General features: G+C 50.0%; 1 protein-coding gene across 5 annotated transcripts in view; it reads right to left on the bottom strand.

Moving 5' to 3' along the window:
* The window catches only part of clec16a (C-type lectin domain containing 16A), a 54142-nt gene that overhangs the window by 26908 nt on the left and 12547 nt on the right, over nucleotides 1-14687 (bottom strand). For 3 of the 5 annotated variants that reach the window (XM_036552161.1, XM_036552162.1, XM_036552165.1), the window contains 6 exons: nucleotides 13179-13353; nucleotides 12752-12802; nucleotides 12478-12591; nucleotides 6944-7172; nucleotides 2811-2937; nucleotides 432-532 (listed from right to left, as the gene is read on the bottom strand). In XM_036552161.1, the coding sequence (XP_036408054.1) occupies nucleotides 432-532; nucleotides 2811-2937; nucleotides 6944-7172; nucleotides 12478-12591; nucleotides 12752-12802; nucleotides 13179-13353 (797 nt within the window). The remainder of the gene's footprint in view (nucleotides 1-431; nucleotides 533-2810; nucleotides 2938-6943; nucleotides 7173-12477; nucleotides 12592-12751; nucleotides 12803-13178; nucleotides 13354-14687) is intronic. The other 2 variants (XM_036552163.1, XM_036552164.1) reach the window with 1 other exon arrangement.

Below are 14687 nucleotides of genomic sequence, written 5' to 3'. Positions count from 1 at the left end.
ATTCAGTTCAAGGTGAATGAAAACTAGCATGAACAGCGATTCTGGGGGACAGAACTGGGAAACATGGCTGTAAATGGCATCATAACCAGGGAGAGGGCCAGTAATACATGGCAGGACGAACCAGATGGTGAGCTGTATCAGATGGTTTAAAGGCCCTGACTGGAATGAACATATGCAGCCACAGCAGCCCTCCAGGACCAGGGTGGAGTAGCCCTGCAGGCACTGTGGCCCTCCAGGACCAGGGTGGAGTAGCCCTGCAGGCACTGTGGGCCTCCAGGACCAGGGTGGAGTAGCCCTGCAGGCACTGTGGGCCTCCAGAAAGGGGACTGTACAGCACTGTCCCAGACTATGTCACTCCTTCCATCTCTACAGTCTTGTTGGATGACCATGAGAGGACATTTCTGCCCTGGTGATCCAGTAGAGAAGCTTACCCTTGCTGTAAGACATGGCGTAAAGGAGGCAGAGGACGAAGAGTGCGTAGTAATCGTCCGTCGTGCAGTCCAGCGCATTGTACACCATGTCCAGGAAAGGCCTGTGCATTCCAAAAGTAAAGCAAGTGTCACCATCACATCACAGAAAAAGGAAAAATAATAACCATATAGGAGGCAACTCATCAGCATGCCTTGGCTGGCAGGTCATATCAGATGCATTAAGATGACAGGAGAATAATACGAGTGTTCATTACATCTGATGAGCGTTAAAAAAATGTGACATTAACTTAACTTCTTGGCGAGCCACTGCTCATGCAACCTGAGAGCTCCAGCAAACTACTTCCTGTGCAAACTGCTGCAATTCTTTTCAGCGGGCAGAAAAGGCCTGATGTTTCGCTCGTGCCAGCCGCCTTCAAATGCTGTTTTGCGTTGTCCCGACAGCAAAATCACTGCTGCTTTTGGCGAGGAGTTCCTTGGAATATCAATTTTCTTCAGTGAGCGGTTCTGCGGAAAATCAATTTTCTTTTCGCTTTCTCGACGACGTACCCGTACCGGTTTCTCAGGTGGCGCTCACTCATGGCTCTGCATGGTTCTTGTGAAACCAAAAGAGTTCCGCTCGAGTTCCATTTTACAGTAGCGTAACAGGCTTGACATTTTATAAGCTGTAATGGCAAAATCAAAATGAGCTTCTCCATTTGGTAAGGAGGGAGCTGCCCCAACCGGTCGGCCGGTGATTTTTGGCGAGATCAGAGGAACTCTGGCATGTCCCGCGCACAGACCTTGCCAAAAAAAATCTGTTTTTGCATCTGTCTGGAAAATCCTGGCTGACACTACCTAACGTACAGACTGTTGAGGACAAAGATGATGTAACTAACAAAGAAAGCCGAAAACAGTCCTCAAAAATATCACCAACAACCGCAAAAAATCGAAAAAAGCTTGTTTTTGCAACGTTAACAAAGGATCAAATAGGATGAGCCTACATGACTCACGAGCTGCTTTTGTGTTGCCCATTTCACATTCTCAGATGTAAACCCGCCACTCACAGTGCTCCGTTACTGGGCTGCAAACCTTCCTCAGGCCTTACTGAGCTTACGGTCTCCACTAGAACCCAGACCTGGAGCTCAGTCTCATACGCTCCACACAAGCAAATGACGCATTCCAGAAGCTTTGTATTTTGGGCTTAGATTTGAATCGACATGTTTTCTCGGGACTGGGAACAGAAGCCAGCAAAAGCAGTGTTGAGGAAAGACTGTGGACGCACGCCAAGCCATTTGTCTCTGCCCTGTTTTTTTTCCCCTTTTTCCTGGCCTGAGACAAATGGCTTGGAGTGCATGCATGGTCTCTCCTCACTCTGAGCTCCCCCGCACTGGATCAGCCCGTGTCCTGCTGCTGAATGTGGTGATCCTCTGCAGGGGACTTTCTACACGCCTGCCTGTGCTGACGTGACCTCGCGCCGCACTGGAAAGGGGCATGTGTTAAATAAAGGCTCGGCAATTAAAGGAGAAAATGCCGGATGACGCATGCAACCGCAGACCGGCCTCACAGCGCCGGCTCGCTTTCTCCTGGGTAGAGACCGCTGCTCTCTCTGCCTGGCACTCCTTCCCTTTGTGTTCTCAGTCTAACCCGTCTTGCTCTCTTGCTCTCCCTCTCTCTCTCTCCTCCTCTCTCCATCTCTTTGCCATAGTTTCTCTCAGCCTCTCCTTCTCTTTCTTCAAATCCCCCCCCCCCCTTCTGAGTGAGATAATCCCTCCTCCCTCCTCCTTCCTAGCGAGAGAATTCCTCCCCCCTTCCCCGTTTGAGTGAGACAATACCTACCCACCAACCAGCCCCAGACCGACCCTGGGAGACCCCTAGTCTCCAGACAGTGACAGTACCTGCTCCCTCTTACCTCGAGACGGTGACAGTACCTGCTCCCTCTTACCCCGAGATGGTGACAGTACCTGCTCCCTCTTACCCCCGAGACGGTGACAGTGCCTGCTCCCTCTTACCTCGAGACGGTGACAGTACCTGCTCCCTCTTACCCCGAGATGGTGACAGTACCTGCTCCCTCTTACCCCCGAGACGGTGACAGTACCTGCTCCCTCCTACCCCGAGACGGTGACAGTACCTGCTCCCTCTGACCCCCGAGACGGTGACAGTGCCTGCTCCCTCTGACCCCCGAGACGGTGACAGTGCCTGCTCCCTCTTACCCCCGAGACGGTGACAGTACCTGCTCTCTCTGACCCCCGAGACGGTGACAGTACCTGCTCCCTCTGACCCCCGAGACGGTGACAGTGCCTGCTCCCTCTTACCCCCGAGACGGTGACAGTACCTGCTCTCTCTGACCCCCGAGACGGTGACAGTACCTGCTCCCTCTGACCCCCGAGACGGTGACAGTACCTGCTCCTCTGTCCTTCTGCTCCCGCTGCCGCAGCGGCTGCCGTCTTCTCCTCGTCTGTGATGTTCTGTTCCGTCAGAGACGAGGGCTCCGAGATCTTAGACTTCTCCATCACCACCATCTCGATTTCTGCAAACGAGCACTCAGACTGCTCAATCACCACATCAGATTCCTGCTCCATCACCACCGTCTGGATTTCTGTACACAAGCACTCAGACTTCTCCATCACCACCATCTCCATTTCTGCAGACGAGCACTCCGATTGCTCCATAATCACATCCGATTTCTGCTCCATCACCACTAACTTGACTACTGTAAACAATCACCATGACTTCATCTACCATTTCTCGTCAAACAAGCATTCAGATTTCTCCATCGCCACTTCCTAAGTTTCCAGTGAAAACGATTCAGACTTCCCTAACACCACCACCTACATCTCTATGAACAAGCATTTCGACAGCCACTCCTCTGCAAATGAGCACTCAGACACCTCTGTGGCCGTCGCCTACATCTCCTCACTCCACACTCTCTGCATTGCTGTCCAACTTTGCAAAAGCAGCACAGCCAATCTGTTCTCTACAGACCAAAAGGGCGTGTCCCTGAAATGAGCCTCACTACCTGTAAGACGGAACCTAGAGTGGTCCTAACGAAGCGCTAAAACTCAGGAAAAGTACTTTGGTTGGATATACAGAGTGTGTACACATGTATACAGACCCACTGACTTATTGTGGTCTTGGTAGAATGTCAGGCTAATCACTTTTCCTGCTGTTCATTTTAATAAAGCTTTGACTTTTTCACTGCTAGAAAAAAAGCCTGCATTAATTCTAAACTCTCATTAGAGAGTATCTATGCACAACATGGATAAGCAGTGGACAATGCTTTGGAGGACAGCCCAATGCACACTTAGCAGTCAAAACACACCAGTACAGTAGCATCTGGGAGCACTCTGCAGAGGCCATGGGTGCGGCGCGGCGCTGGATTAGCAGCCTGGCGCCAAGCCTTAACTCTTAACAGGACACAAACGTCAGTTGTAAAGATATTCATTCGACGGCTGTGGACGGAGCAGTGCGCTAAAAGAGGGTTCTGTCTAGATATTCTGTAGAGTTGTATGCCAGCAAGTGATGCAGATAACAAAGGTATGTCATTCATGTAGGCGGAGTTAGTTAGCAGGGTGGTTAGGGACATCGCACAGTAGAGACATGTTACATAGACCAAAGTGGGTCTCAAATATCTAGTTATATCTAATATACTCAGTCTCTGATCACTGTATCATTAGATGCCTACATGTAAATGAATACATTTGCAACTGTAAGCATTTCCAATTGGAGCAGCAGAAGTAAATCAGTGAGGAGCCAGTTTAACAAAATGCATACGTTCACACTTATTTAATCATAATGCCAATATTTTGCTATCCATTATGAAAACTGGAAACGTGGATTAGATTTACTTTGCAAACTTCTGAGAAGAATGGGAAATAAATTGACTAATGCAGCCAGTATGAAGACCATCTAGATCAAAGAAACAGTATTGCAACAGATCTATTGACTCTTCACTGGCACAAGGGTAAATGGCTCCCTTTATTTTAAAGTTTAATGTTTTTGAACCATTCGCGTAACCCGATCGTCGACATCTCCAGTTCTAACGGGACTCTACCGTGGTTCTGCCCCCTGGTGGTCAAAGAAGGTTGAAACTCTGGGTGTGCACTCTGTTATTCCTCACAATGCTTCAACACGATTGGCAGAAAATTCTTGCAAATCAACACAAGGAGCCATGTGACTAGTAGGCCTTCCTCCTGAAGACATGAATATGATGCGGCTTCCAATGTCAGACAGCTCTGACAGACTTTGGCTTTTTGGTTTGCCTCCTTTTAAATGCCATAGATATTTCTCACCTTTTGGATTCTTCCACAGAGTAAGAGGGCATTCATGTCATTTCCCGCAAACCCATTTGTCTTAATTTGTTTTTATATGCTAGCCTAATTTTGCACACTTTTTTTACACTCACACAATGCAAAGCTGACTTGCTCCAAAAAAAGAGTAGCTTTGATTCCCTTTATGGAACCAAAATGACATCATGCCCCCTTAGAAATTCACCAATATACACAAAGAGTAGGTTTCTTTGTGGTTTTCCATCCTTTAAAGGCCAAAACAGTTAGAGGAATGCACATCTACCCAATTTTAATACCATCAATCTGAGTGATTGGTTTCCCTGTGGGTCCTTTCCTGCTGCCTCTCTGTAAGGAGTGGCTGTGAAGGACTCTGTATCAACTCCTTGGTTAAGAGTGTAGCAAAAATGTGTAATTTGTCATTTCCTCACAGCAGGTGATGGGTAACATGGTTGCTGTTTAAATTTTCTGCCTGAGCGTGTGCTGTGCTTGAGGAAGGCAGCACAGAGACATGTGTGAAAAGTTAAGGCCTTTGAAAATGAGTAAATGAAATTAATGTAATGCCAGTCTGGTCCTGGGATAGTTTAATTGACCAATCATAGATCAAAGCCTTAATTACTCCCTTGGGTGAATTATCAGGCCAAACAAAATGCAGGCAGCCGTGCGCTCTAGGTGCATGGCATCTTATTCAGAAATGGTGGCATTTTTGAGACGTGTAATTCCTAATAAAGGAACAGAGGACAATTTTCCCAATTTTTTCCACTGGACTTTTTTTTGCCCTTTTCAAATTAATGTATAATTTTATTATAAATGACCTTATAGTCCAAAAACAAACACATTAAAAAACCTTATTGAGAGAAATCTAGAGACCTCCAGGAACAGGGCTGGTTACCAATGGTGTTAGAGTGGGATCATAAAAAAAAAAAAGAAAAGAATGACAGACACCACAGAGGAAGGGGTGCGGGGGGCACATGCCTTTCCGGGGTAATGGACGTTAAGGTGGAGGGCACAGAATGAATGTGAACCACGGCGTCAGTGGACGGACAGTCGATGGAAAAGGCTCGGCGGACCGATCACAAAACCGGCACAATGACTGACCCGCGGGCGGGGTCGGCTCAAGCACACGACTTGGCTTTACCTCCGGAGCACTGGTATCGATCAGGTATGGGGGGGGGGGGGGGGGGGGGGGGACCTGACAAGTGTCTCAGACACGCTGTAAAGGAAGGCTAGGTGGTTCTGCAAGAAAATAAAAACTCTGAGAAAGGGTGACCCAGTGTTAAGAGCGTTCGCACTTGGGCCTCATAAGGTCCCTGTCATTTTTTCCTGTGCACCTCGAATGAGCCCCGGGCTCTGTTCAGACACTCTAGTTCTACTGTAGGGTAAACTGCTGATAACGATTTCCGAGAAAAAGGCCCGGGTGGCCTTTCAAGTGGTAAGCTTTGTGTGGTAATCACTCATTTCCTTGAACTGCATTTCCTCATTTCCGCTGCCTCTTATCTTGTTAAGTGACAGCAACGGCACAGACTCACAAACCCGAAGCTCTCTCTCCACCCAGTGGCACGACCCCCCCCCCCCAGCTGGCTGCAGGCTGGACCTCGTCCCAGCTGCTCGCCCTCTGAGCTCTCCCTCTCTTGTGTCACTTCGCGTATCACCATATCCTGTCACTTCGCGTATCACCTTCTCTCAGTCACTCCCACGACCTGCTGCATCACCTACGCCTTCTGTCACCTCCCGCCCCCAATAAATCTTAACCTCAGTCTCTAACCACCAATACTAAAATAGAGGGCGCAGAGGGCTTTTTTTCTAAAAAAGAGAAAAAAACAACAAAACTGTTACATGTCTCGCAAATACGGTTTAACATTTACAGTTTGCTTGAGTTTGTGGTTGACTGGAACATTTCTGGAAATGATCATAAGGTATCTAAAGTAAATCCCCGCACAAGGAAAATTAAAGTTTAGCTGGCTGCACTGAAAACGCACTTAACAAACGTTTGAATGTTTGGTACCTGCAACTGGCCACTTCCTCCATTTTATTCCCCAGTGAAAACCACCAGACAGTTTGGTTGCGTTAATGTCTTACTTTGATCTGACACAGATCAGAGCTAGAGTGGATAAGGAGAGACGTATTTGGACTGGATTGTGGTGCAGTGAAGGATTGTGGGGGACACCGCGGCTTGACATTGTTGCCGGTTTTGTGGGCGGGGCCGGTGGAGAGTACAGAGTCATGGTGACATTCATCTGGTGCACTCACCTTCCGTGTCCCCACACGTCCTGCTGCCCTTTGAGCTAGGCTCTGTACCTTTAGCCTTCTCGGGGTCTTCCGGCCCCTCCTCCGGCCCTTTCTCCTCCTCCTCCTCCTCGCCCACGTTCTTGTAGTTGGGCCGCTTCTGGGCCCTCTTGCGCCCACGCTGGCGGTTGATCTCCAGGGACCGCTCCAGACTCTCCGGGGGCTTGGTGAACCGGCGCACACTGGTGTTAGACTGAAACACAGTTTCAGGCTCGGTCAGAAAGGGGGAGATGACCGTACAGTTGCAGGGGGGCAATGACCACTTGGTTAGAGGGCAGTGACCCCATGGTCAGTGAGGGGGGCAGTGACTGCACAGTCCAGGGAAAGGGGAGTGGGGGTGACCGTATGGTCCGGGGAAGGAGGAGGGGTGAGGGTGACCGCACGGCACGGTCAGAGAGGGGTGGATCGTCTTTATGATCATCTTTATAAAACAACTGCATGCTTACTTAGGCAACTCCTCTCAAAATCCAGTTAAAGGAAGTGCTCCCCCTGCGATTCTCACGTGAAACGTTTTTATCAGAAGCTCAGTCTCCTGACCACTGACAGTTTGCCTGTGTCACACATGTTTACAGGGGGTTTGAATCCTGGGCTGGACACTACTGTGAGACACTCATGTCGATTCACCGGCGCAAACACTCAGCTGTGTAAATACAGTAGATAATGAGAAAATGTAAGCAATACAAGGAACTCTGGATAAGGCCATTTGAGAAATGGCATTTAAAAAAGTAATTTAATAATTTCTCAGTCTGACGTCCATTTCTGAATGGGGGCAGGGTGGAAGAGTGGGAGTTTCCGCTCAGGGACAACCTTCATGCCACACAGAGATCCATTGTGCTCGATGCACGACTTACTCCAACATTTACAACCCTGTTCTCAGAACTCGAAAGTAAACAAGCAAACAGTGCCCTTTCATTCTCTGCGTTTCACAGGAAACCTATAGCAAACAATAGAGACCCCCCAGCAGCATACATCAACAAGATCCCCGTAAAAGCAACTATTTAGTCAGGTTGCTGAAAATGAACTTGTGGTAGGGCTCAAATATCGTTGCTCACACTCACTGGTCTGGGAGTGTTAGCCTTGTCTGACACTGACGCTCATTCAACTTGAATCGATACACTTTTGCTCTTTTGTGCTGGAAACTGCTTTGGATAGGAGTGTCTGATAAATGAATGGAATTCATTTAAATCCAGTTTATTAATTTCGTGAAGTACTCTCTTTTCAAAGTGCAAATTTTACTACCTAACCGAGCAACATTGCCTTAAATTAACTGGTTTAGTAAATTAAGTTTGCAGGGCTATGCTACAGCACGCCAGTATGAATGCATTCGAAAGACACACAAAGTTCTTGCTCAAAGTTTTGAATGATCAGTCGAAAGTTCCCCCTTAGACACCTTTTCATTGCACTTCACGTGAACACCTCAAATCAAGAGCGGGGTAATCTGTCCCTTAGTCTATGCTAGCCCAATGCAGCATCCAAAATAAATGCTGCATGCATCAGGGTGGGGCTGGAGTGGGGACACACTCAATGTTGCTTTAACTTTCTGATACTTTCATGCCAAACTAAAAGGCGTGCTGTGTTAGGGTGGAGGCAGAGAATTAAAGAACACATTAATCACATTAATCTTATCTTGCGTGCACATTTTCGGAGAACTGCGATTTGGACATTTGACCTCAGTTGCTTTGAATTAAGTGGTGAGGGTGGCTCCCACTTGCAGAGCTGTGGGCTTGTATTTTCTGAGAAGAGTCTAAATGGGTGGGCAGGTGAGGGGTGGCAATCTTGCTACAGGTTGCTATGTAACCCTCATGTAGGTGGAGTCCCTTCATGTTTCACAGCAGTGCCCCCTCATTCTGTGTGGGAGGAGCCCTGCGGCTGGCTGGTTACGCATTACAACAGACCACCAGCTAGCCCCATTACAAAACACGCCCCACGCCACGGACCACGCCCACATCATCGGTAACAATGGTGAGTCCGCATACAGAACAGAGGTCAGTCGGCTGGTGGACTGGCGTTGAGACAACAATCTGCCTCTTAACATTGAGAAAACTAAAGAGGTCGTTGCTGACTTCAGGAAGAGCCCTGCTATTTACACTCCTTTGAACATCAACGGCTCTGCTGTGGAGACAGTCAGCAGTGTCAAGTTCCTGGGAGTGCACATAGCAAGGGACCTCACCTGCACACTCAACACCACCACCATAACCAAAAAGCCCAGCAACGTCTCCACTTCCTGCGGAGGCTGAAGAAGGCCAGCCTCCCCCCTCCCATCCTCACCACCTTTTACTGAGGGACCACAGCGAGCATCCTCTGCAGCTGCATCACCGTCTGGTTCGGGAATTGCAACGTCGCTCACCACAAGTCCCTACAGCGGATAGTGAGGACAGCTTAACGGACAGAAGTGCACAGAGCCACTGTACAGTTTTTATTATTGCGTATTTATTGTAGCTATTATTCTGTTATTTATTGATCTTATGCAACGTTTTATGCAACACCTTATGTTGTCTTTGTCTTCCACTGTCTGAATGTAGCACCATGGGTCCCAGGAAAACATTATTTCAACCCTACTGTATACCTGTATATGGATGGGCTGACAATAAAAGCTCTTGACTCTTGACTTGACTCTTGATGCACAACCAGGACCACATCCCCTGCTTCAGACTAAACTCACCAACCCAGAGACTGACCTATACAGGCAAGCCCAAGAGGAGGCTGGTGCAAAACCAGTCCGTGAATGCTGGTGAGCACAGCAGCGTGATATGCCACTGTTGGGGACGTTTCTAGCTCAGTTTCAAAACCAACCATGGCACTTCAAAGAGGATCATCACAAGTGTAACGCAGGTAGCGTTCAGGGCTGTGCCTGCATGGGAGAGGGATGCTGATGTGACGCCACCATGAGGTCGGCCTCGGAGGCGTATCAACCTGAGCGGTCCTACGGCTACGTACAGGTCCAAAAATGCACTGTTTCAGCTCCAGTGCACATCAAGAGAGACATTCTCAAAGCATGGCCCTCAACTTCAGCAGGCAGAAGACATAAACCTTCCGCGGAAACTCCCTTGGCTTTTGTAAGCCACCGGGTACCGACTTAAAAGGGGAAAAAAGGGGAAAAAATGAGAAACATCTGTGTCCCCCATCCTCCCCCTATGTTAACCAGCGAGTTGATCAGAAGTATCTATAGCACTCTGACAGCCAGGCCTCCCAACCTCTTATGCTAACTTCTGTGGGCTGTGGTCAGATGTTGAGATTCTTGCAATGCACCTGCAGGTTTAAAAAGTCTTATGGGAAACACTTCTTATGAAAAAAAAAAATCTGTTTTTGTTGTGTCAGCAAGCTCAGCTCTGATGCTCAGCTTGAGGATAGGCCAAAAAAAAAAAAAAAAGGCAGGGAGGTGACGTTGCCATGGTGACGGCCTCCCCCTGGCCTCCTGCAACAGCTTTGCATCCTTTTCACACCTCAGCGTGCTGGGGGAGTTGGGGGGGGGGGGGGGCAGCCTCCTGCTGGTAAGAAACGTGCTATCTTCTCAGGTCTTACGGGAAAGAAGTGAAAAAGTGCAGGAGATATGAAACCAGGCGCAGGTAAACGCGACCGCGGTGCTGCTCGGCAGGAAGTGGGCTGACCCCCCCTCCCCCCCTCAACCACCACCACCACCACCCCCCGCTAGGCCCGGGAGGAAGCCAGCTCCAAAACGAGAAGCGGTCACGTGGGGCCCCTCTCTGAGCCACCACCGCTGCACAGCGTGCGCCTCCAAACGGGCCGCCGAACGTGCTTTCGGGGTTTCGCGGAAAAAGGCCACCGGGTGACTGAAAACAAAACCCCAGGGAAAGTGTTTCTTTTTTGGCCACACAGACCACACCGAGTCCTGGCTTCAATCAGCCAGAGTCAGAGTTGAAAGCAAATGTTGGCCGAACCAAGGCCTTGCTTGACAAATCCTTCACGCAGCCAATCAGACTCTGCCCCTGGGTTTATGGGAAAGAATCACTCTGAGCGCACTTTAGATACGCCTGCCCATCCTCAGACGTGCTGCAATGCGACTTCAGAGACCTTGCCGAGTTTCCCCCAGAAAAAAAAACTAACTCCAGCCATTAATTCCAGACATTAAGCAACAAACATGTAGCTTCTGATATTTGTTTCCGAGATCGGCACTGCGTGCCCTTTCAAGATTAACTGTTTGGCACAAACAACTCTGCTGATTCTCGAAAGTGCCATAAAGTACAGAAGAAAGCGCATCGGGCTGTAATGTTCTCGCGCGCAGCTTCCATAAAAAGCAGCGGCAGACGTGTGCGCAGACAGCAGATGCCCCAAATAAAAGCCGGCTTGCCGCGCCCGCCCCGCCCCACCCCGCCGGGCCGAGCCGAGCCGCACAGACCGCAGACGGAAGCAAGAGAGAGCAGAGAATGGAAAAGCTGTCTATGTTTATCAGCCTGGGCCAGCTGTGACCTCTCTCTGAATGACTGCCGGGGGGGTGGCTTCTCAGAAACGCGTTGGCGGTGACGCTGTGCCAGCTAAGCGTCGAACGGGGACGAGCGCGCCCTGTCGTTCGTGGTCGAGGCTTGACGCCACCCTGAGAGGGCCTCGGCGCAAACTGGCTTTTTCGGCTCAGAGAGGTGTGGTGGTTTTTTTTGGTTTTGGTTATTTTTTTGAGTGCCGCGTCGAGCTCGGAGCGAAGTCCTTTAACGCTTAACCAACAAGCTGTCTTTATTCACCCCTATGCAGCTCCTCTCAGTGAAGAGAAACACTGAAGCCCAGGGCAGCCTCCCTGTGGATTAGAAACACCCCCCATCAACCCGGCAGTTAATATTTCAGTGTTCCTGCTTTTGAATAGTCAAAATCCAACTGCAGCACAAATGTGCTCCTCAACAAAATATTTTTTGAGACCATACCTGGAAAATGCAAGCACACATGTCCACAGACACTCATATGCACACCCATACATATGCAAACACACACACACACAGGCGTGTGCACGCAGACTGACAAACTGGGGCTTTTTTTTAATGGCTCGAGACCCTTGACAAATTCAGAACTTGTTAGAAACAGATTCGCATTTAAACGGCTGCACCACACCGTTTTCACAATCGCCCACGTGCTGTGGATGCACACGTCTACACCTGGTGTGCGTCACACCGAGGGCATCAGAACCAGCCGATTAGCCTGGTCACCCCTGTGCCAAGGCACAAACGTCACCGCGTCAGCGTGGATCGAACAGCGAAGCACGCAGTCTGGAGAAGAGCGACCCGCTTAGAGCGTCCCACCGACCTGCAAGGGCTGCCGGCATTCGCGTCGTGCCTGCCGTCTGGCGGGCCGATCCCGTCTGAATCGCGGGCCTGGTCGCAACGGAGGATGAGCTCTGAGTTGCTTTTGTGGCTCTGTGCTTTTACAGAGTGACCCTGGGTGCAACTCAAAGGTGGCCCTGAGAGGCGGGGGCAGCAGTGGGGGGTTGTGGCTGGGACAGAGATATGGGCAGGGATGGGGGCAGGGACAGTGAGGTGGGGGGGGTTTACACTCACCAAGCTCTTCTGCGTATCCTGCTCCGTCTGGACGGCGAAGACGGACAAGTCCCCGTTCAGGATGACATCAGCCAGGGAGTCCACCAGCGGCCGGTAGTGGATGATGAGGAACACCTGGGTGAGGCGGAGAAGGGGACGCGCTCCCGTTACATTACTCCCGTTACAAACCTGAGGTTTGTCTCAGGTTCTCCCTCTGACAGTGAGCTGCGCGTCACATGACCTGCGAACGATTTGCTTTGCCTCTGTGGTTACGCATCCAAAAGTATCTCAGTACCTGCGACAGGAGGTACAGCGACACCTGAGGGCTTATCCTTCGGTCTTCATCCTGAAAAATAAAAGAGCAAAACTCTGCTCATTCTTCACATTAGAAATGCGTGGTCAAGACCCAACTTCCACACCCCTTCCCCTCTTCACCTCCGGCACTCAAGTTTTACATTTAGCAGACGTTCTTATCCAGAGCAACTTAAGCTGCATAAGAGGAAATAACGAGGACGAAGTACAACGGACCACACCTGGACTTGTGTCACTCCATCACTCCATCACACACTTCTATAATAACTGTGTTAAAAGTGAGATAACAATCTAAAATTATAAAATTACCTACATTTAAGGAAAGATGTGTATAAATATTTATTTATACAGTGACAGAAAGCACCTCCAACAGCACAGTGTCCCTATCATTGCTCTAGATGCTGACTAACCTGCTCGTGGCTGACCAGTGAGTAGACATAGAGGGGCAGGAAGAGCCTGTTGAGGAGGTGGTCGGTCAGCACGTCGTTCAGGAACTCGCAGTTGATGATCAGGATGTCGTTGAGATAGTGCAGGTGGTCCAGGTGCTCCGCGACCAGGTCGCTGAGCTTGCCTCTGTTTCTGTGTCTGCGGAGAGAGAATCGCCTGTGGGTGTCTGGCCAGGTCCACGACGTTGTTTCAGCAGCGTGGGGCCTAGAGCGGGGCTACTGAGCCCTCATCCTGGGGGGCAGCCATGCCTGCAGGCCTCCACAACCCTCACCCTGGAAGACAGTTGTGCCTGCAGGGCTGCTCTACCCTCATCCTCTAACACAGCTGTGCCTGCAGGGCTGCTCTACCCTCATCCTCTAACACAGCTGTGCCTGCAGGGCTGCTCTACCCTCATCCTGGAACACAGCTGTGCCTGCAAGGCTGCTCTACCCTCATCCTGGAACACAGCTGTGCCTGCAGGGCTGCTCTACCCTCATCCTGGAACACAGCTGTGCCTGCAGGGCTGCTCTACCCTGTTCCTAGAGGGGCCACTGTGCTTGCAGAGCTGCTCCACTCTAGTCCTGTAGGGCAGCCATGCTGGTAGTGTTACTCTACCCTGGTCTGGGAGGGCAGCCATGCCTGTAGAGCTATTCTACCCTGGTCCTCGAGGGGTCATTGTGCTTGCCCTACCCTGGTTCTGCTGTATTGTCACGAAGGCTACTCAACCTTGGCCCTACTCGTAACTAAACTCAAGGAAAGCATTTGGTAGAACGGTATGTAACACGCACAACAATGAACAGTCAGCCCTCACACGGACGTTCATGGAATGCCTGGATGCCTGGATATTCCAACCACACGCGTCCCATCCCGAAGTCACCCTAAATGCCCTGCAACTCTCAGCAGTCTCTCACGCATTCCATTCTGCAGCCGCCCTCCCTGGAACCACAACCAACGGAGACTGCAGCTCTGAACAACAGCTGCTTCAGTAAACAGCCTGTCCCACAGCTTCATTTTAACGACCCATTAAAGAAAAAAAAAAACCGCACACAATGCCAGACTGAGCCCGACAGCCCTGGGCTCCACACTGGCTGTGGCAATTAGCTTCGTCCCACCAGGCACAGGGGTGGGTCGGTTGGCTAGGGTTTTCTTGTCTCGCTGCCCTTGGACGTCCTGCAATTCGCTGCTACTCGCTGCATGTGTACGAGCTGCTCGGAGAGTGTTCCCTCCCCTCAAGATAGCGCCCGCTTCACTGCATCACACAGCGTGGCCTGCATCATTCGGCTGCACGCATGTACATCAAAGGATTGCGTTTGCATCTTTTCGGCGCCCCTGCACAAGTGCAGAGGGTATCGCAGTGTGACGGGCCTAACACATGATTGCCGAATTGCATGATTTTTTTTTGCATGATTGCAAAAAACAGGGTTGCATAAAAATTAAAAAAAAAAAAATTTTTGTTTCAATGATAATCAGACAATCATACCAGGCATGTCAGA

The sequence above is a fragment of the Megalops cyprinoides genome, chromosome 19 (genome assembly GCF_013368585.1).
Source record: "Megalops cyprinoides isolate fMegCyp1 chromosome 19, fMegCyp1.pri, whole genome shotgun sequence".
Taxonomy (NCBI): domain Eukaryota; kingdom Metazoa; phylum Chordata; class Actinopteri; order Elopiformes; family Megalopidae; genus Megalops; species Megalops cyprinoides.
This window is presented reverse-complemented; position numbering and strand designations above follow the sequence as displayed.